This window comes from Lepidochelys kempii, chromosome 4 (assembly GCF_965140285.1).
Source record: "Lepidochelys kempii isolate rLepKem1 chromosome 4, rLepKem1.hap1, whole genome shotgun sequence".
Classification (NCBI taxonomy): Eukaryota; Metazoa; Chordata; order Testudines; family Cheloniidae; genus Lepidochelys; species Lepidochelys kempii.
This window is the reverse complement of record NC_136383.1, coordinates 32,887,897-32,907,963: the sequence shown is the minus strand read 5'-3', so window position 1 is coordinate 32,907,963 and position 20,067 is coordinate 32,887,897. Positions and strand designations below refer to the sequence as shown.

The window sequence follows — 20,067 nt, the reverse complement described above, 5'->3', positions numbered from 1 at the left end:
TACTACCACATTTACTACTAACTAAAACTAATTCAAAACATAAAATACTTCAAGACAAACATATTATATGCCTCATCAGAAGTAATGAAAAAAATAGGTATATTTTTCAAGTAGAGCAGCTATATACCCGAAGTCACTAAAAAAATTTCAGCAGGAAAGTAAATCATTTGTTTGGTTTAAATATATACTTTTCGCGTGGTGCTTTTTTACAATACAGAACATTTAATAAAATCGAATTTCAGTGGATGGTAATACAAATTCAATTTAATGGTTTGGATATTATATTGTTTCCTTAAACGATGTATTAGGAATATCAAAGATTAGCGGGAGAATTCAAATAACGTCGGTTGTTTCTCATAAATTTATCTGTGTGTGTGCAAAAAACCTAGGGCTTTAAAAAATATCGCACACGATGTTTGTTTGTAATCACCTTTCACACCTAGTAGTAAATATGTCCGAATTTATAGCACTCTACTAGCGAGCCTATAAAAATAAATCGCGATAAAGTTTACAAATACCTATGTTCTTTCCTAACGATAAACAAAACATAATATTTAAATGGTCAGGCAGTAGTTCGTGCCCTATATCTATAGCTTCCTACAGGAGCACACATTTTCAGAAGCAAATGTAAATATATAGATAAGCCCAATATTGCGGGGGTAATGCCCTTCTTGCAGAACCCTTAACCTCGTCATTTTAAAAAATGAGTTATCAGCGACCCTATGTGAACTTGGGTCCATCTACAGCAAAGGAAATTCTAGACTTAAATAAGCTTCTGAGTCTTGTACATCGCAGTCCCTTCATTGAAACTGGCCAGTGCCTCCCCTTCCCAGCTGCACACTGGGATCTGCAGTGTATTTTTCAGTCTGGACCGAGTTGACTTTGAACTAGTGAAGCAGTGCTGAGCGGGAGCAAAGTGACCTGGCCCTTTGCACAGACTTCACCAGCGCTGCGTTTATCGCCCCGTCTCTCTCTTTCTGGAGCAGGCACACGCAGACCACTCTGCCTCTCTCACCTCGGTTCTCGTCTTTACCTCTATCTATTCTTCTTCCTTTGCTTGTTTCTTCTTCCCCTTTTCTGGTTTTTCTTTTCTTTTTCCCACTCCCCCAAACACAGACACACACAGACACACACACTCGTTCAGGTTTTTTTTTTTTTATCAGAATTTCTATTGCTCTTCATCCTTTCCTGCCTCATCATTCCGATTTTCGCGCGCGTGTGTGTGTAACATACTCATGCTAATATACCATAGAGGTAATGTAGATCCTACTCTTAATTGCCCTGCCTTCACTCTGGTTTCTTATTCGGTGTCTGCCTCTGTTCTGCTGCCTGAGTCTATTTTATTATCTCCCTTCTTCCCCGCTTCTCTTGTCTATGTGTCCCTCTGCCTGGCTCTTTCTTTGCAGATTTTACGCCCCCCCCCCCTTTCCCCGCGCCGCTCGCCTCTGTCTATCGCTGTCTCTGCCTCCCCTTCCCCAGCAAATCCACTGCCCCCTGCACTCCCCCTCTGCTCTGCTCCTCGCTGGAGTTAGTTTGGTGGAATCTCTGCTGACGTCACGTCGCTCCCAATGCAGAGAGGGGGCGAGAGAGAGGGAGCCGGAGAGTAAAAGAAAGAGCGAGTCAGACACAGGAAGATCTCCGATCCCACAGCGAATACACTAGCCCCCCGCTTCCCCCCCTCCCAGCCCCAACCACCTCCACGGAACCCTGCGCTCTTGTTTGGATCCTTTATTACTTCTGCCCCTGAGTTGCTGGCGCTGCAGTCAAGCCAGCCCCCAGGATTTGCTAAATCTCGAGGAGGAGAAGAAAGAATAACGGGGTGGAAAGCTCAACGAGTAGCCGGTAAGTGGAGGCCCATCCTTCCCCGGGATGTGAGATAATGCGAGTCTGAGAATTGGTTCCACTTTGCAGGGATCTTCCCGCTAGGTGATTTGTGTGACTCTCTGATGTCTCTTTTCGCTAGCGAGGGCCGTTCCAAACAGACGTGAGTCGAGCCGTTCTGGGGACTTTACACTGTTTTTCAGTCCTGGCAATAATGATCTATGGGGGCAGTTCAATGGCAATCGAGAAGATCGTGAGTTGTCTCGGAAAACGGTGCATCTCCCTGAACCCTCCTCTACCTACTTCACGTTAATACGTCTGGAGGGATTGGCGTTCGAGAGATAAAAGGAGTCAAGTCACTGAGGGTGGGGTTTGTTTTTTTTTTTTTTTTTAAGGCTTCTAATGTTTTGCCTAAGAAAAAAATCCAGCTATTAAATGAGGCCTTGAGAATACTACCTGGGAGACAGGCCCTTTTGCAGAAGAGAGTTTTATTATTTAGGTCAGCTCGGATTGGTCACAATTTTAAAATTGTGTCTTTCTAAAAATGCTTTAAAGTTAGTGCGATTTGTTAATTTATTTTACTGTTAATTGTATTATTAATTGTACGTTATTTGTGGAGGGAAAATATTGTCTCGATTACATTCCTTACAGTGCTTTTTTTCCTCTCCCCCTCCAAAATAAAAGGAAAATGGTGTGGATCGCTTCCTCTCTAACTATGCGTACCTTAATTTCTTTCCTAAAGGCAGCATTACAGAACATAATTTTTTAAATTAAGGACATCATTTACTGTAGGGAAACTTAAATTAAGTTAGGGAAAGAAGTCACCTAAAGCTTTAAGATTTTTACCTAGTTTCAGACAATTGCATATCTGGGAAGTAAAAGAGTGTTATGCACAAAGGAATTGCATATGCTTTACATGAGAAAGTGTAATGTGTGTGCCGATAAATGAATAGCCTTACGTGTAGCCTCCAAGAAATATTAATACAATAGAATTAATCTAAATCGTTGTCCTGTGTTCACTAGATTGTAACTAGCAAGGCTTGTTTGTATTTTCAGTATAAGGAAACATCCTTTATTTACTCAAGTAACCCTTACTCACGAGAGCAGTCACTGGGACTAACTACGGATTACTCGGATGAATAAAGATTACAGCATTAGGCCTTAAATTAAGCACCGATTTCGTTTATGAACCACCTACAATAACACCTACCATATTACAAAAACTACTAACTCCAAATTATGACCGGTGGTTCTGTGATACTAAAATGTTTTGCAAGATATTTGCCAGGGCCTCGGATTAATTTGTTTCTAAAATGACATCAATGTGTACAACTCACCTGATACTGCTTATTACTAGGTCAGCTATAGTTTATGTGCTTGGAGCAGAGTATTAATTAACTGAATTTCCTCAGCAATCCAAGAAAAAGAAAATACTTCAACAGTCTATGAGTTTGCTATTTGTTTTCATTTATAAAAATAATTAAATAGTTTGAAAGTGACAAAGTGGACAGGAGAAATTAAAACAAAAAACAAAGGGGAGAGCAACCCCCTTACTAAATGATTCGGCATTGTCATTTCTGTAGTCAACAGAAAATTGCCTCTTCTTTTATGCCCATTCCCCTGTTGAGATGTTTTTATAAAAATTAAAAGAGAGAAAATAAAGATCAGTGGTGTAATTGGGATCTGAGCGGCTGAAACCAGGAGAGTAATAATCCTGTCTAACAAGATATATTCATCCCAGGACAGCAGCATTTGAGGGGAGAGAAAAACTTCCCATTCGGGGGAAAAAAAAGTTGTGCATCTCAATTTGTTAGATAAATTAGCCGTCAAGGAAAGCGAAGAGGCAAGGCAAGTGAATTTGTCATGCAAGGCTTGTCTTGACAGAGCCGGTTTAAGGACTATCAGAGAGGAATTAAGGTTTTCTTAATTGCCTTCCCCAAAAATTTAGCCACAGCTCATATAGTAGGCCCAGTTATAGGAAGGAGCATTTAATACAGATCAGAGTTCTTCCTAAGTCCTTCTTTGGCTTTGAATATCAATTCCGATGTCGTAATACGACTCAGAAATGTCCTGAGAAACATACCTTGACCTTTTTTTTTTTTTTTTTTTTTTTTAATTCTCACTTCCTAGGAGAAAATCCGTGTTATTTACAGAGCTGCAGACTGCATTGGAAAATGTGACTGTTGGTTGGTTCAGCCATACTCATGTCGATTATTAATTATCAGTATTATTAATTATTATTTTGTTATTTTATTATTATTTATTTCATCAAAAATGTTTGTAAACTCCAGTCTGCGGCATTTTAGGCACTAGCTAATACTGCATCCAGTTCAGACACTAAAAAAAGAAAGAAGAAGAAGAAACGAAAGAAAAGATTACCGAAATGATGATGACATGCAAATTTCCCCAGAAATTATCATAAGTAAACATTTGAAGCCTGGACTAATAAAATCCCATCTGTGTTACTTCATATCGAGTTAGCAGAGAGCTGTGATAATGAATTTTGTAATATCTCACGAACAGACATCTCAATCAGGCACTAATCCTGTGATTTTACTGCAGAATCACTAAATCTGGCGCAGTCAAACTGCTGCTCTTTGGCACAGGGATAGCGAAGGCGCACCTCCTGCCGCGACCAGCGAGGGCTCCCAGGCTGGCGATCCTAAACTGTCACAGACCGGGTTCCCACTGCCTGGCCAGCTAGATTAGAAAGAGGACGCTCCGGGCTCGCATTGTCAGGTTTCCCCAGAACAGGGAAGCAGCACGTGTAATCAGCGGCGTTATCCTTAATGAATACAAACGATGTTCTCCCTAGGATACACTTCTGCAATCCGCTTGTGCTACTATTTTATCTGCTCTGAACTACAACTATTCCATTGGTGCGTGGTTTACTATTTGAACCTCGCTGGACAGACAGCAGAGCACAATGGGGTACGAGGCTTTCCTAGACCAAAGGGGGTCGTGGTAGCCTTTAGAAGGTAATACAGAAAAAGATACAATGAAATGAAATCGAACCTAGTTCAGGGTTGTATTACCCCCTAGTAACCTTAACGTGATTTTAAAGTCGATGATTACTTAAAAGTGCGAAGTGTAGGAAGCCCCTTTTGTACTAATTATAGGAAAGCTAAATCTACTGCATCAAATGTAATGACAGTCTCATTTAAACTCAGCTTGTACAAAAGACAAATGACATGTATTCTATCATCTGAGAAAATTATGAATCCATAAACAACAGGATTAAAATGTGCTAAGGACAAGTTTGGTTGCAAAGTTTTAAAATATTAGCTAAGTGCCTACAAAAGTCCGTTCGCCATTCACAAATAAACAATGCGATTCTTCAAAGGGAGTAAAGGCAGAAATGTTTGATCGCCTTGATCACTGTGATCATTATTACTGCCTTTTAATACCAGCGTGTCCCTTTCTGAGCGACAAGTAGGTGAACTTGATTCTGATTTTTTTTAAATGTATTTTGTAAAAATCGTTACGAAAATATGTTAGCAACGTGCTGCACACTGACTACTACAGCACGTCTCCTTTGACGTTTAATTTTTCTTAAGTAAGCATTTTTAAAATAAAATCCAATACATTTGATGTTTTACAGATAACGGGTGATGGAGTCCAACTGTCGTAAGCTAGTATCGGCTTGTGTTCAATTAGGTAAGACAAATATTTCCGATCGATTCATATGAAATTCTTTATGTGTGGAGAAGAGTAGTTTATTCGAATGTAAGTGGCTGTGTATTATCCGTGAGAGAGAGAGAGAGAGAGATGCACTTATATTTTTATAATCACATATTACATTTACAAATACTGATGTGCCGATTGATCAAATACTATTTTCTCTCTACGCAGAGAGCTGATACTTTAATGGTCAACAAAATTGAAGATCAATATTTTCTAGACTTTTAAATTATTTGAACTGCGGTGAAATTCACGCGGACTGTAATGTTCACAATGATGGTGATTTGGCAGAGTTCTACGTTTGACAGCCTCTCCTCTCTGTCTGTCTCTCTCTCTCGTCCTCTCTCTAGTAGGGGTGCAACCTTCTACAGTTGAATGTCTTTTCTCCAAAGACTCTGATATTAAAAAGGGGGAATTCAGTGACCCACCAGAGAGCAGGAAAGAGGCAACCAGCAGCAAGCTCTTCGGGAGGCAGCATCCCAGCGCCAATGGTAAGCGAGAGCCCCCCAGGCCGCCTCCCTTCGGTCCCACTCACCTTATCACTGGTGAGTGAGAGAAAGGGGAGAGAGAGTCCAACGTGTTGGATGCTTAATTGTTCCCTCTTTATTTATTCCTCTTTTTTTTTAACTAAAAGGGCTTGTCTCAGGTGTGCAGTGCCCTGTCCTGGTTGGATTCTGGCGCAAAGTGTGTTGGTTGTTATTTGGATAGGGGACTTGCAGAGGAAGTTTCCCAAACTCCTTTCTCATCCTCCACTCTCTCTCTCTAGCTCTTGTTTGGGAAGGTAGGCCGGTCCTGAGCTAAAACGCGGTCCAACAGCGACCTCTGCTGCTGTACATCTGCGCCACTGCACAGAGAAGCAACAAACGGGGGAAACTGGACAATGCTGCCCACTTGCCAAAAGTTAACTGGGTCCAGGTTTTTTGCTGTGGGGAGTGCAACCCAATTAAAAATGGATATTCTTGGCGAGGTATTTTCCCCGTGCAAACAGCGGCGTGCAATAACGTGTTGTGAATAACAACTTTCAGGGCCAGCTTGTGTGCTTTTTTTTTCTTTTTTCTTTTGCTAAGGCAACACTTCCCACGGAGTTCAAAACGGGGAGGGAAGAGGGGTTGCCTGAGTAAGGAGTGCAGCAGGATCTGTCGAGTGGACTGTCTGGATGTATCCGCATCCTTTTGATGCGACCCTTTCATACGCTTTCATTGCACATTTTTGCTGTGCTTTAAAATGTTCTCTTTGTGCACCTAATCGGAAGTGTCTTCGTCAGTATTTTTTTAAATTAAAGTTCACAATAAAAATTTTTGCTAAAAGTTCAAAATAAGAATAATTTTGGTAACTATCTGCGCTAAACATCGGAAATGTCTTTTTTCTTAAAAATAAATAAATAAAGAGACACAGGAAACCACTGATAGGAGGATCTCTCCACCCCCTTTTTGATTCAAGATTTAGTGGCTCTAATATGTGAATACAAAATGTAATAAAGAAAAACATCAATGCAAACATATTACAAAGAAGAAAACAAGCTCTCTAGTTCACGTTCCTATTTAATTCAAGAGAAGCATAATTTTGTTTAAATAAAATATATTAAAGTGAATAAATAGTACAGGAAACTGGACTGCACTGATAATGTAAGTATTCCTGGTCTTGTGGTTAAACACTTACTTGTAAGAATATAGTATTAACCCAATTTGGCTAAATAGCTTAATATTTCTCAGATAACATCAAGTGATTTGCAATTGTTCATTCCCCCCTTCCCCGTTTGGAAGTTTTAATCACTGTTTGACAGCTCCTTATAAAAATAAATGATTAGACCAAAGAATGGTTAAAAATAAAGCTTAGAAACAATTCCAAACCCTAAAGTATTATGACCCAATAACTTGTCATCCCGAAAAAATACATCATATTAAATTGTGCACAAATAAGGTTTATCAATGTTTTGCACTTTTTAATCCACAAGTAATAGCTGTTAAATAATGTAGAGAGGAAAGATGACATTGGTTTATATATGGTTTGAGAATAACAAAGGCCTTTTTACCCTTCACCTTTTTTTCCCCAATGAACAGGTGGTTTTAATCAAAGACTACAGCAGGAGCTAATGGGAAAGTGGGGACCTTTCTGCTATAATAAATTTATGAGTCCTTACAAGCCAGTTTTATTCTTCTAAGTATTTATAAAAGTAATATCCACATATGCTCTATGACATGGTAGTTTTTACTTCCCTTGCTGAGAAACAAATGGTTATTTTCTTAACCATTAATTATGAGTCCGGATTATTGTATTACATGTAAAATTTCCTGCCTAGTGCAATATCGATAAGTCCATTTTTTACCCTTCAGACTGAAGGGGAAATTGCTATCCAAACATATTTAATACCATTAATTAAAATATACCTCTGTGTTGAAGTAATGCTGAATACCTTGAGTTTGTTGGCAATTTTTTGGATTTTTTAAATGGTAATATTTCATGGAATTTGTTCTATATAGAGCTATGTATAAATGCAGACCGTTTTGTTGAAACCTAATGAATAATTATAACTCCCGGAATGTCCTCAGTTGTTAGGATGATTTATTTGAAAATAATACAAGCAGTATATTTCCTTATTTACTTACATTATTTTGTTTTCTTTTTCTGTTTTAAATCTTTTAATCCACCTTGGTTTTGTATCGCGTAGTTAGAAGGAAATGAAACGATTTAATCTTTTATGTCATTTACTTCTGACAAATCTTTCCCCTTCTGTCAAGGCTTTTAAGTTGCTGTGTTAGGAAGTCAGGTATCAGAGACACAAAACAATTATTCTTTGGGAGCATATCCTGCCATAGTTCCTTTTGTCAAATTACAGTTGGGGGTCACTGTGACTTTGGAGAAAAAAAGATATGTAAGAGGGGGAAATCAGAGGAAGAGAGCCTGCAAAATACAAAGGATTGTTGAGTTTCTGCAAGTGCTGAACATTTTCATAGCTCAGCAGAAAATAAAGGCTTTATTGGAATAAATGGGAATGTACACAGTCATATTAATATCTACATGAACATATTCTTGCTACAAATAATTTCAAATGCAAATTTACTAATCTTATATTTAGCCATAAAATGGAATTTAGGAAAAGTATTTCTTAGTGACAAACCACATAAAACTACTTAAACTGTGTAGTGGGGGAGCGGGTCAGGAGGGACTCACATTTTATAAGTACTGTTTATTATTATTTCATTTTAATTTCTGTGCAGTGCCCTGGCCTTTTTGATAGGGCATGCTGAGTATATGCAATTATTATATATCTTTTTGTAAATTCCACATTAGAAATCATGTTATGTAATTAATAACCCAGTCATGGAATAGCAGGCTCATAATATATAATGCTGAAATAACATATTGCCTTATTCCATCGCTCTCAACATCGCAAATTGATTATTTCAACTTGTTAAACTAATTATTTGCGGCTGAATATTCAATAATTTAACATCACTTTTAGAAAAGCCCCCACTCATTCAGCTTTATGTACGTATTCCCCTGCAAAGTTAGGTACACCACTGTTTAAAGAAGATATTTATCACTTATTTTTACAAAAGTTAAAAGCTAACTCTGCAAGTTTGGTAACCCTCTGTGGCCCCTCCACTCATAGTCTAGTTTCTTATAAGAATCCAATATCAACAGTTACCCTAGTGTACGTGTGTAAGTGGATAGATAGATAGATAGATAGATAGATAGATAGATAGATAGATAGATAGATAGATAGATAGATAGATAGATAGATAGATAGATAGATAGATAGATAGATAGATAGATAGATATTCAACGGGCCTAACTGAAAATCTCTGTATCCTATCAGTTCAGCGAGATACAAATTTCCCTGGCACCGCCAGTGCAGATATGGTGGAAAAGCCACATGAGTCCACCAAAATGTCACCGTAGCTAAGTATGCATGGCAGGAAGTACAATGTGCTGCTTGAACAGTGTCAGTACCAAAATGTAATTTAGGATGGCAACCGTGTCCAAAAAGGGGTAGAGAAACCATTGGCACTTGGCTTCCTAACAGCAGCCTGGCCAGTTGGAGGAAATCAGAGAAAATAACCTTGAGAAGAAAGAAAGAGGGAAACCTGAAGAAGAAAGGCCCGAGTAAGATAAGAGAAAAGAAACTGGCCTGGGAAAGAAAGAGATTCCTAAGAGAGCAAAGAAGGGCCTAGGACTAAGAGAGAGACTGGGAGCTGAACAGCAAAGGTGGGAGCCTTGGAAGGAAGAGAAACGCGGTTTCCCGTTTCTAAATCAGCAACACACTCTGGTCATACACTACGTTTCAGTGTTTCCGCAATTGATTGGGACTGATTCTCTCTCCAGGGGCAATGCGATTATAGCAGTTACTATCCCAAATTTAAGTTTCCCTTCAAATATTCTCTGCAAAATGAAAATTAAAAGTTACTTATTGTTCCTTTGATTTTTTTTTCCGTCCTCGTCTCACAATAATAGATGCAGCAGTTGTTAGACTGACCCCAGGGAAAACTAAATGTATAACGAAAGCTTATTCGTGAGGAGGAATATACTAATGGAACAATCTGATGTCTTCTTAATCCTATGTAAAAAGCTTTGTCGTCTTCCTAATATTGACTGAATGGGTAATTAATGGCTCTCCATCTAGGAGAATACCCGGTAATCCAAGATAGGCGAAAGACAACAAGCCAAAGGTAAAAGACAACAGGACTAGCTGGAGACTCTACATAAGAACCACTTTATCCATTTAGGAGAGTATTACGTCTAGAAACAATGATCTTATAGTAGATGAAGGCAAAAGTGGGAAAATAAATACCTGCAGTATCTCTTGCAAACACAGCAGTATCCAGTTAAGCAGGTCATCTGAGCTCCTGTTTCAAGATCTCGCTCTCTCTTTCCCTCTCTCTTTCTCTCATTCAGAGATCAATTTAAATCTGTGCAGAATTTGTAGGGTTCTGGGTACTGGCCCGTTGAAGTTGGACTATCGTCTCCCCCCCCCCCCCCCGTCCGCCTAACGGTTACAAATGATCAGGAAACATAAGATTTACCATAATGGATCAGACCAGTGGTCTTGATATATATTCCGGTATCCTGTCCTCACAGTGGCCCGCACTAGCTGTTTCAGTGGAAAGTGCAAGAAACCCTACAAAAGGAAATCTGCCCACAATCAAAGGAGTTGGGTTTTTGTTTTGCTTCTTTGTTTGTTTTCTCCCTTCTGAAATCCCTATTCCACAGAGGCTGTGAGGATCTGGAATCTAAAGAGAACCAATGATTCTACCGGAATTAAAAAATAAAACAACTTCTGACATTTTAATTTCAACCTTTAGCAGTAATGTATTACTTGGGTTACTACAATTAGGTTGGGGTTTTTTTGTCAGCTGACAGCTTTTAAAATACTATTTCGCTAGGGAAATAAAAACTTCATCTCAGATTAAAGGTGGGTATTTTTGGATTTATCTGATTTATGGTCACCATGACAACTAATGCCGAATGTTAGCTACCCTCATGGCTGGCGGGGGCGGGCGAGGGGGAGAGGACAGGGGGAGAAGCAATGGAGGAGTTTTAATCACAGTATTGTAAATAAGTGACTGCAGCCTTCCCTTCTGACTATACCTGAATATGTCTCTATTCCTACTTCTCCCCACTCCAACCCTCCACTACACACATGTTCAGGTAGAAATGGGCCTAAAATAGCCCGTTAGGTTCCCGGAGATGCTTCATAACTGAGACCATTCTATTCAAATTCTTTAGGACGGTTCTATATTTAAAAAAATCTCTCGTGATTCTTAACATAATCCAGATTTTTACAAGGGGAGGGGACCCATTTGATCTATTATCTAGAACCCAGATAGGAGAAGGAAGAGTTCGAGCCAGTTAGAGCCACTAGAGCAAAGGAACCCAAAGGGAGTCCAGGGTTTGTCAAAAGAATCTTGACAGAGCTGAGGTTTTTTCTTCCATCAGCGCCTAATATTCTAACAACCAAGGGATTCTGCAAACTATAAATCGCCTAATCCTTCAACTCAGAATTTCAAATGCGCAACAGTCACTAAAACTGTGTGCTGTGCAGTAGATAGAAAGCATGGTTCTGCAGTCACTTACATGTGTAATTATTCTTGACATACTAATAGAAACAGGAAAGAGCTGACAATAAAGACGTCAAAGCCGGGTGGGGTGGGGTGGGCGCTTGTTCTTTGATTAATTAAGAAGTTGGACCAGAATGTGGGAAGGGAGAGAGCCACTAAAGAGACAAACATACAGAGTTTCCAATTTATAAACTTTTAAAAATGCCTATTAAAAACGAGTGTGGTTGGCCACGCATCCTCATATTCTTCCATTGTTGAAGTCCATAGCAGAGTCGCAGTTGAGAACTGACAGTTTCGTTTCATTCTAAGCTAAAGAACAATCCCTAGGACTCTGTTGCAGGGCGTTCTCAAACGGGTTTGAACAGTAAAATCTAACAACTGTGGAACTAAATAAGACTATAATGCATAATCGGTTGCTTAATACAGTGACAAAACAGTATGGCTCTATGTCAGACCCAAAAAAACCGCCAAACCATTTGTCTGGAAGAGGGGAAAAGAAACCGAATTCAATCTCTTATCTGAGAACATTAAATCCCCTTTCTGACTACGAGTTATACAGTGCATTTGCGGATGTGGAGTCTTGTGTACGAATTTGACCAACGTTAAGCTTTATGACAGAGGCAAAAAGTCATAATGATTTATGACCAAACAAGTAAGAATTCGACATAGCATCCCATTACAGAGGAACCCACAAAGTGCATAATAAGTGCCTTGCAGTTTCCAAACCATACATATGTCTTTTCGTTAAATCCCAGGATCCCAGGAAAGGTTTGCATGTCTCAACTAAAAAGCCCCATCTTCAAAAATATAAATGAAGAATAGCTCTTCACCCTTAACACACACACACTTTGCCCATACTCCACATTTAAAGGTGGAAGCCCTAGATAAAAATAGAAGCCTTGCAATCTTTTTCCTCCAACCCCTCTCCCAGTGTCGCTTCTGTTCTTTAACCAGAGAGAGATTTATTCCTTTACAAATCGTTTAAAGGTAATAAGGGTCTCGTACTTCTCTAATTTTCCCCGTTATTTTCAACATAATATTGAAATACAGATTTAGAAAATAACAATTGTTATATTAGCCTTGTCCACCCACCCACATCCCGGGCTTCCTTTAAAATGCTGCTCAGAGAGAACTTACTTTGCTGAAGTTCTGAACCTACAAATCTAATGCGCAGGAATGTCCCAACCTTGCGTTTAAAATAATGACACTGGGAGGCATTGGTTTCGCCCTATTGGAGTCCTTTCATTAACGAGGGCTTCGGGGATTTATGAGTACAGGACCACAGTAGTACAGCGAGGTTAAGAAGAAACTGAAATATGATTAGTAAACAAATTGTGCAGAAAGGAGCTGGATTCATATTGACTTACTTATAGGTCATCTGCTGCCGGTGCAAAGGGAGGAAATATTTACTTTGCACATATACTTTATGATCTTGGGGGAATTAGCGGAAATTCAATAAGAAAACGGCTAGAATCATTTTAAAACCCCCTATTTAAAAGACTTAAGCAAATTAGAGTCTTATCAGATTAAAATCCACTACAAATGTAAGAGCATTGTCTCCATCGAAACGCTGTGGGGTCTGAGGAAAGAGATTCTTTGCCAAATCTCAGGGATAAAACACGTCATTTAAACACCAGATAATGAGCAGAATGTAAATTAATTTAACCTTCTTTACCAACAGGCTGTTAAAGTAATATGTATAATTTAGCGATAAGTAAGGCTGCAAAATATAATACTGAGAGAAAGAGCATCCACTAATAAGAAGGACCTGTCAAAAAATGAATAAAGGAAAGGGAAGCTTGGAAGTTATGCTGGCTTAAGAAAGTTCACATCTGTGGGAAACTCCCAGACATCTAGAATTGTGAAGAGTAATTATAAGTATAGGAACAATCTTATCGCACATACATCTGCAGTGTCTGGATTAGTTCGTGTCATTACGCAGAACTCTTCCAATCAATGGGGGTGCTACTTAAAACCCCATGCTATGGCCCACTCCCGAGTCTATTGCAAATATTTGGGATAAGGTGTTTTCTTGCAACTGGGTTCAAAGGAGACAAACGGATATGTTCAAATATATTTGCCTCTTGCTTTATCTGCGGGACAAGCCCATTTTCTGACTGAAGAACTTTCCAGTCATGTGGCCAACATGGAAGGACACACAATCTCCACAATGTGAGATTTGCTGAAGAACTCCCCATATTTCTATCTCACACCAACAACTACTGCAGTAATATAGCAGGACATGTAAACAAAATCAGAATGTAGGACGGAGATTAGCTCTTGGTTTGTGCTCTGAGACGCAGCCTATGGTAGAGTTTTATACTGCCGCCCATCACCCTAATATCTCGGCGTTAGCGGTGTCTGATTCATCGTAGTCACATTGTTGCTCTAGATTTCTCCGTTCTCTTTCCTTTAGATAATTTTGCTTTTACTTAGTAATTTGTTCATGACGGGGGGGGGGGGGGAATGGTCTCTAAAAATAAAAGGAATTTAGAAAATGTCCTTATGATCGGTTGTTTGAAATCTCCTTGAAATAATGGATGGATATATATTGCACAAAAATGAGATTTTCGTGGTTTTATTTTCTTTGAAATTATCACAAGAAAATAAACAAGATAGTAAACGAAAAGTGAGAAATTTAAAGGTTTACAAATACAGTGTAAGGATCAGCTAGAGAGAATCTCGTTTATTGCTTTCCAATAAAATTTAAAAGATTGCTATAATTCGAAAACTACCCATTTTTCGGCAAAAAAATCCGTTAGTCAAACTGGTATAACGCTGTATAATGTATTATCTATTTGATTTATTAATGGGCATTTACACTTGCGTGGTATTTTTAGTGTTGTCGTTTCTATCCAAGAAATCTGTAAAACGAGACTATAGTACTAAACACTTGCTAGGATCATGCTTAAAAGAATGATTTCTCTTTGACAAGCTAGGTTTTGTTTGTTTGTAAATCGGATTTATAAGGCGCCAGTTGTCTTGTTCGCAATTATAGAAAAGCTGTTTAAGACGAGGGTAATATCCATGCCAGCTGGGGTTGAAATTTTAAGATTAGTTCGGTTTTATTTGTTTCCTCTTCTTTCCCTCAGCAGCCTGCTTTTCAGTGTAGAAAATTGTGAAGCCAGCAAAGTATGTTGTTTCCGCATATCACTGGGGAACGGCAATAAATGTTATTTATAACAATGTGTGGGTCTATACAGACATACCCCCCGACACACACATATGCCTTCACCCGCGTTTGGAATCACCTCCTTTATATACCCAATCTCTTGCAATTTAGGCACGGCAGGTTGCACAAGCCTCTGGTCCCGCAGAGTGAATTACTTAGCCCAGCCCTGCTTCTCTGATAGGTCGCGGTTATGATAGTCGGCCTTCCGCCTAGCGCTTCCTGATTGGTCCGGAGCGACATCATTCCTGCCCCGAGCAGCGGGTCCCGGGCGGGGGAGGGAAGGGGTCGGGTGACATCACTGCCCGGGGAAGGCCTCCTCTGGTTTTAAGATGTTGGGCAAACAGGGAAGTGGCTGAGCTGATCGGGTCCCTTGCTCGCCTGGGTGCTGCGCCTAGATGTGTGCACAAGAGAGAGTGGCTGAGCTGGGGAGGGCTGCTGCTGCCTTGGATATAATATCATCTACCTGCCCCTGTCACTCTGACACTTACTGACACTGCCATCGCCTTAGCTTGTCGGTCAGGAGACTTGGTTCCTATGGTTATTCATTATTATTAGGAATATTATTATTATAGGGTCGAATTTACCTTCTTTTTAATCGTTTTTTTTTTCGTGCTGCCTTCACGCCACAAAGAAAACCCCCTGTGCCTGTGTGTGTGTTTTCCTTGAGACTTTAGCTAAGGCTGGCTGGACTTGCACATTAGACTTCTTAGGACTCTTTCAGTTGAAAGGGTAACAAGTTGCTTCTTGAACGCTGGCCGCTGCTGCTGCTTTTCTGTCTCCCACTGGACCAGGGAGCCATACGGGGAGTTGAGCCCGCACCTTCTGCAACGCTGCGCCTTGGAGCGGGGGTGCAGTGTCTATATATCTCTATATACATCGCTATACATATATACATAGAGACACACACAGAGAGAGAAATATTTGGCTTTCTTTTGCCGATGAACTTCATGAAAGATCCCTTAAGCCTGGAGCGCCTGGGAGCCGGGAATAAACTGTGCTCCACTTCACCTTCCTCCTCCTCCTCTTCATCCTCTTGCCATCATCACCAGTCGCCGCTGGCCATGGCTTCAGCTGTAGCGCCGGGGCAGCCTCGCTCTTCCCTGGACTCCTCCAAACACCGGCTGGAGGTGCACACCATCTCGGACACCTCCAGCCCCGAGGCCGCAGGTAAGACAGAGTCCATCCCGGGGTGAGGCTACACCCACACCCCCCCCCCTTACAAAGCCCCCTGGTAACTTCTGCATCACCCTGTGTCGCAGCTCAGTCTCGCTGCCGACCACCCCGCAACCCCCACCCGCAGTCTCTTCCTATGTTCTCTTGAGTGAAGGAAGGTGAATTGGAACCGCAACTGAGGTTCCTCTGAGTGCCTCTCCCGGCAGCAGAGCCCGGCTGATTGCCTTCGGTCTGTGTGTTCATTGGGAGCATAGGGAAAACCCTTCCCCCGTATAATGAATTGCTTCTGCAGGGACTCTCCGGCGGGTTTGCATTGGGATTCACTGCGGCTCCCATTTGGCTATGGAGTGCCCCAGCATCCAGCTGCGGAGAAAGGGAGAGAGACCCCTCGGCGCCCTTCAACCAGGGAGTTGTGGGGCAAGAGGGTCCACAAGGCGAGAGCAAAGATATTCAACCGGGACAATTATGTAGTCAGATCCTCAGTGAACCTTAATGCGCGAGATACAACACATGCAGCGACTATCATTTACTTTGGTATTTGGAAGTGTATTTGAATCAAGGTCTGTTGATTACCTCCAAGAAATACTATGTGTGTGTTTATTATAAATACATATGTACGGACAAGGTAACGATATTTATCTGGATACATAACTATGTACATACAGATAAATATTCTATCTACACCTTCTAGCTGTATTTGTATCGTCTGTACGTAGTCTCTCTCTCTGTTATCTATAAGAAATGGATAAATACATCGATCTGTACGGTAGAGAGAGCGTGTGTGTGGTGTGTGTGTGTGGGGGGGGTGCATACACATACAGAGCTGTAAATATAAGGTTAACAAAATCCAATCAAACGAGCCTTCTCTCTGTAGGGGGAATACTTGCCTTTTCTCGTAGCATTAAGGAGCAGCCTTTTGAACGCGGGGTGCCCTTATTTTACAGAGAAAGAGAAAGGCCAGCAGAGTAAAAACGAGGATGCCGGGGTTGAGGATCCCTCCAAGAAAAAGAGGCAACGACGGCAGAGGACTCATTTCACCAGCCAGCAGCTGCAAGAGCTGGAGGCCACTTTCCAGAGGAATCGCTACCCGGACATGTCCACCCGAGAAGAGATCGCCGTCTGGACCAACCTCACTGAAGCCAGAGTCAGGGTAGGTACAGACGCCGAAAGCCCGATGCTGCCTGGTGGGGGAAGTGTTGGACCGAATGCAGCTGCTTTCGATTTCAGTTTGCGTTCAAAACTTCAGAGCCTTTGCACAAAAGCATCAGGGAGCAAGACATTTATGTCAAAGCGAGACAGATTAGGATCTCCCTTCTTGGAATATGGTGCATCGCACGTTCCGCCCTTACTGTGCAATGTGCTCTCTTCCTTTTGATCGAAATGCGAATGAAAACATTAGCCAAGAAAGCAACTTGAAACAGGCTTCAACCTGTGCTGCCTCTAATGAGAAAAAGATACAACATACACAAGGGCTTTTATTTCCTCATAGGCATTCAGGGCATGCCCTTCCTTGCATTTTCTCTTTCTTTTGGTTTCATAACTACCCTAGCGCTTCCCCCACCCTTTCCCCCTCAGATTTATGGTACTATCACAGTGCTAAAAGTTATCAAGATTATGGGCCAAATCCTGATCCTATGCAGTCCCATTACTGTGAGGCCCTCGCTCAAAAATAGACCCCCAAAATGAATCCGGAGATCCTTGCTATTTTCAGATATAACCCATGGTTCATTTATTGCTCTACTTGTACAAGGATACTATTAAAAATACAGTTAATAGAAAAACATGTTTTATTTGTGGGAAAAGACTTTTTAGTCTTAAATGCTTTAGAATTAGAGTAGACCTGTAAAATAAATTAATAAAGACCTCTGTTTTAAATTAGGAACTAGCTTAATCTACAGAAATTTAGAAGTAAAAATATATTTTAATTAAAAATAGGCCAGCTGTAGACTTCAGACTAAAAGGAATAGTAGAAATATACAGTGAGTAATTAAGAAGTATAAAAAAGGGAGAGGGAAAAATCAGGCTTGTTGATTAATTCAAGCAGAATGTAATTGCAAACTGAATCTGTCTGGTGTCAACCCCATTGCACTGTCATTTTAAAAAGTAGTCTTCTTCATTTAGGCTGTTTGTTGTTGAAAACAGTCACTTTGCATTCTTTGTCTGTCGTTAGTAGACTGGTGGGTAAAATATCGGATTATAAAATGTTAAGGTAATTTTAGCAACCATTTCACACTGTATATTTTTATTCATGAGCTGCAATATAACTGACGGATGTTTTGTGAAGATAGCTGGAGAAACATTTGCTGCTTTAGGTTGACAATATTTTGTGAATGTGAGTGGGGCATGATATTGGTTTATAGCTGTGTGTCAAGCTGTGTCAAGGATTAATTGTACAGTTAGAGATTTGTAATGTAAAACATCGTTTGTGTAAACAAAGAGGAGCCGGGGAAGGCCTCTAGTACGCAAAATAACTCTGCAGGAGGCTGGCTGACAAATCAGACACCAAGATGTGGATTGGAAAGATTTGCAGAAAGGCACACGTTTTCGCCATTGTCTGGAGGGAGGGACCTTCGATCTCACTTAGCACGTTGTGAAAAGGCAAACTTTGCCAAAAAGCAGGAGAACACGTTTGTTTATAAGTGTTTGGGGGTTCTTGAAGATTAGCATATGGGGAGCTTGCAGTTTAAACAAGCTGCTGAGTCAAGATTTATTAGTATTTCCCCTCTATCTGTAATAGGAAATATTTTTTTTTTCTCCCCTGGCAAAACTCTGCAGGTTTTCTACGCGTTTTGCATTCGATTTGCAGTTTGTTTTGTTCGGTTTTTTTTTTTCACTTAATGTCTCCCATGTGTAAAATGACAGGGAGCAAATATAAACGCGCTGTCTTTTGTAGCGCGAATGTGTGTTTCGGAATCACGAAAGAAAAACTCATTTGCAAAATGCGTGCTCTAAAACAAATATTTTATGTGATGATCTGCAGCTGATACAGTCTGAATGTGATAGAACAAAAAATCGCTAACGTGTACACTGCGGTTCCCGGAGAGTTTCTTTGGCGATTTTGCAAACTTCCGGGAGTTGTAGATTTGAATAACCATTTTAAATACAAACGTCTGTTAATAGTGAAAAATGCAATCCCGTTTTACACTGGTCAATTCTCTTGCCAGAAGAACGCGTGATATCTTTTGTATTACCGGCACCGTTAGCGAAGTGCTGTGATTTTAGTTTTTGCATAACTAAACCGCGCCTGACCTTTTCCATTTTATTTATTTATTTATTTATTTATTTTAAAGGTTTGGTTCAAGAACCGCAGAGCCAAATGGAGAAAGAGAGAAAGAAACCAGCAGGCTGAGCTTTGCAAAAATGGCTTTGGTCCACAATTTAACGGTCTAATGCAGCCCTACGATGATATGTACCCCGGCTATTCTTACAACAACTGGGCAGCCAAAGGCCTGACCTCTGCCTCCCTTTCCACCAAAAGCTTTCCTTTCTTCAACTCTATGAATGTCAACCCTCTGTCTTCTCAGAGCATGTTCTCCCCTCCAAATTCCATCTCCTCCATGAGTATGTCTTCAAGCATGGTGCCCTCTGCAGTCACTGGGGTCCCTGGTTCCAGCCTCAACAGCCTGAATAACTTGAACAACTTGAGCAATCCCTCTCTGAATTCTGCAGTGCCAACGCCAGCCTGTCCTTATGCTCCTCCAACACCTCCTTATGTTTATAGGGACACATGTAACTCTAGCTTGGCTAGTCTGAGACTTAAAGCCAAGCAGCACTCCAGCTTTGGATACGCCAGTGTTCAGAACCCAGCTTCCAACCTGAGCGCATGCCAATACGCTGTGGACAGACCCGTGTGAGATATTAAAGTATAAAATACTGAATGGGAATCCCTCCCCCTTCCCACAAAGACTGAGAATTATACTAGAAAGTAATGGGCACTATAGAGAAAGAGAAGGAAAGAAAGAAAAGGAGAGAGAAAACAGAGAGAAAATGAAACCACTGAAATAAGATAGTCCCTTTGTTTTCAAAGGACCTCCTGCAGATTCTGACATCTTTCACTAAGAGTATTTCCAACAGTTACAAGAACATATATATATATATATTTACACACACACACACACACACACATATATATATATATATGGACAAATGTTTGACTGGATA

General features: G+C 40.5%; 1 protein-coding gene across 2 annotated transcripts; it reads left to right on the top strand.

Annotated features, from left to right (window-relative positions):
- Positions 1 to 5,432: 5,432 nt before the first annotated feature.
- PITX2 (paired like homeodomain 2) lies at positions 5,433 to 19,760 on the top strand. 2 transcript variants are annotated; one of them, XM_078852393.1, is made up of 4 exons: positions 5,433 to 5,478; positions 5,856 to 5,993; positions 16,851 to 17,056; positions 19,197 to 19,760. In XM_078852393.1, the coding sequence occupies exons 1-4, from the start codon at positions 5,433 to 5,435 to the stop codon at positions 19,758 to 19,760; spliced, it is 954 nt and encodes a 317-aa protein (XP_078708519.1). The 2 variants fall into 2 exon arrangements, with proteins under 2 accessions (XP_078708519.1, XP_073196152.1); XM_073340051.1 differs by lacking the exons at positions 5,433 to 5,478; positions 5,856 to 5,993 and adding an exon at positions 15,672 to 15,900.
- The last annotated feature ends 307 nt before the right edge of the window (positions 19,761 to 20,067 follow it).

Excerpts from the sequence above, each read along its gene's own strand:
- PITX2 (XM_073340051.1), top strand. The coding sequence starts at position 15,672 with ATGAACTTCATGAAAGATCCCTTAAGCCTGGAGCGCCTGGGAGCCGGG. Across the intron at positions 15,901-16,850 it reads CTCCAGCCCCGAGGCCGCAG|AGAAAGAGAAAGGCCAGCAG; the intron begins GTAAGACAGAGT and ends CTTATTTTACAG. Across the intron at positions 17,057-19,196 it reads TCACTGAAGCCAGAGTCAGG|GTTTGGTTCAAGAACCGCAG; the intron begins GTAGGTACAGAC and ends TTTATTTTAAAG.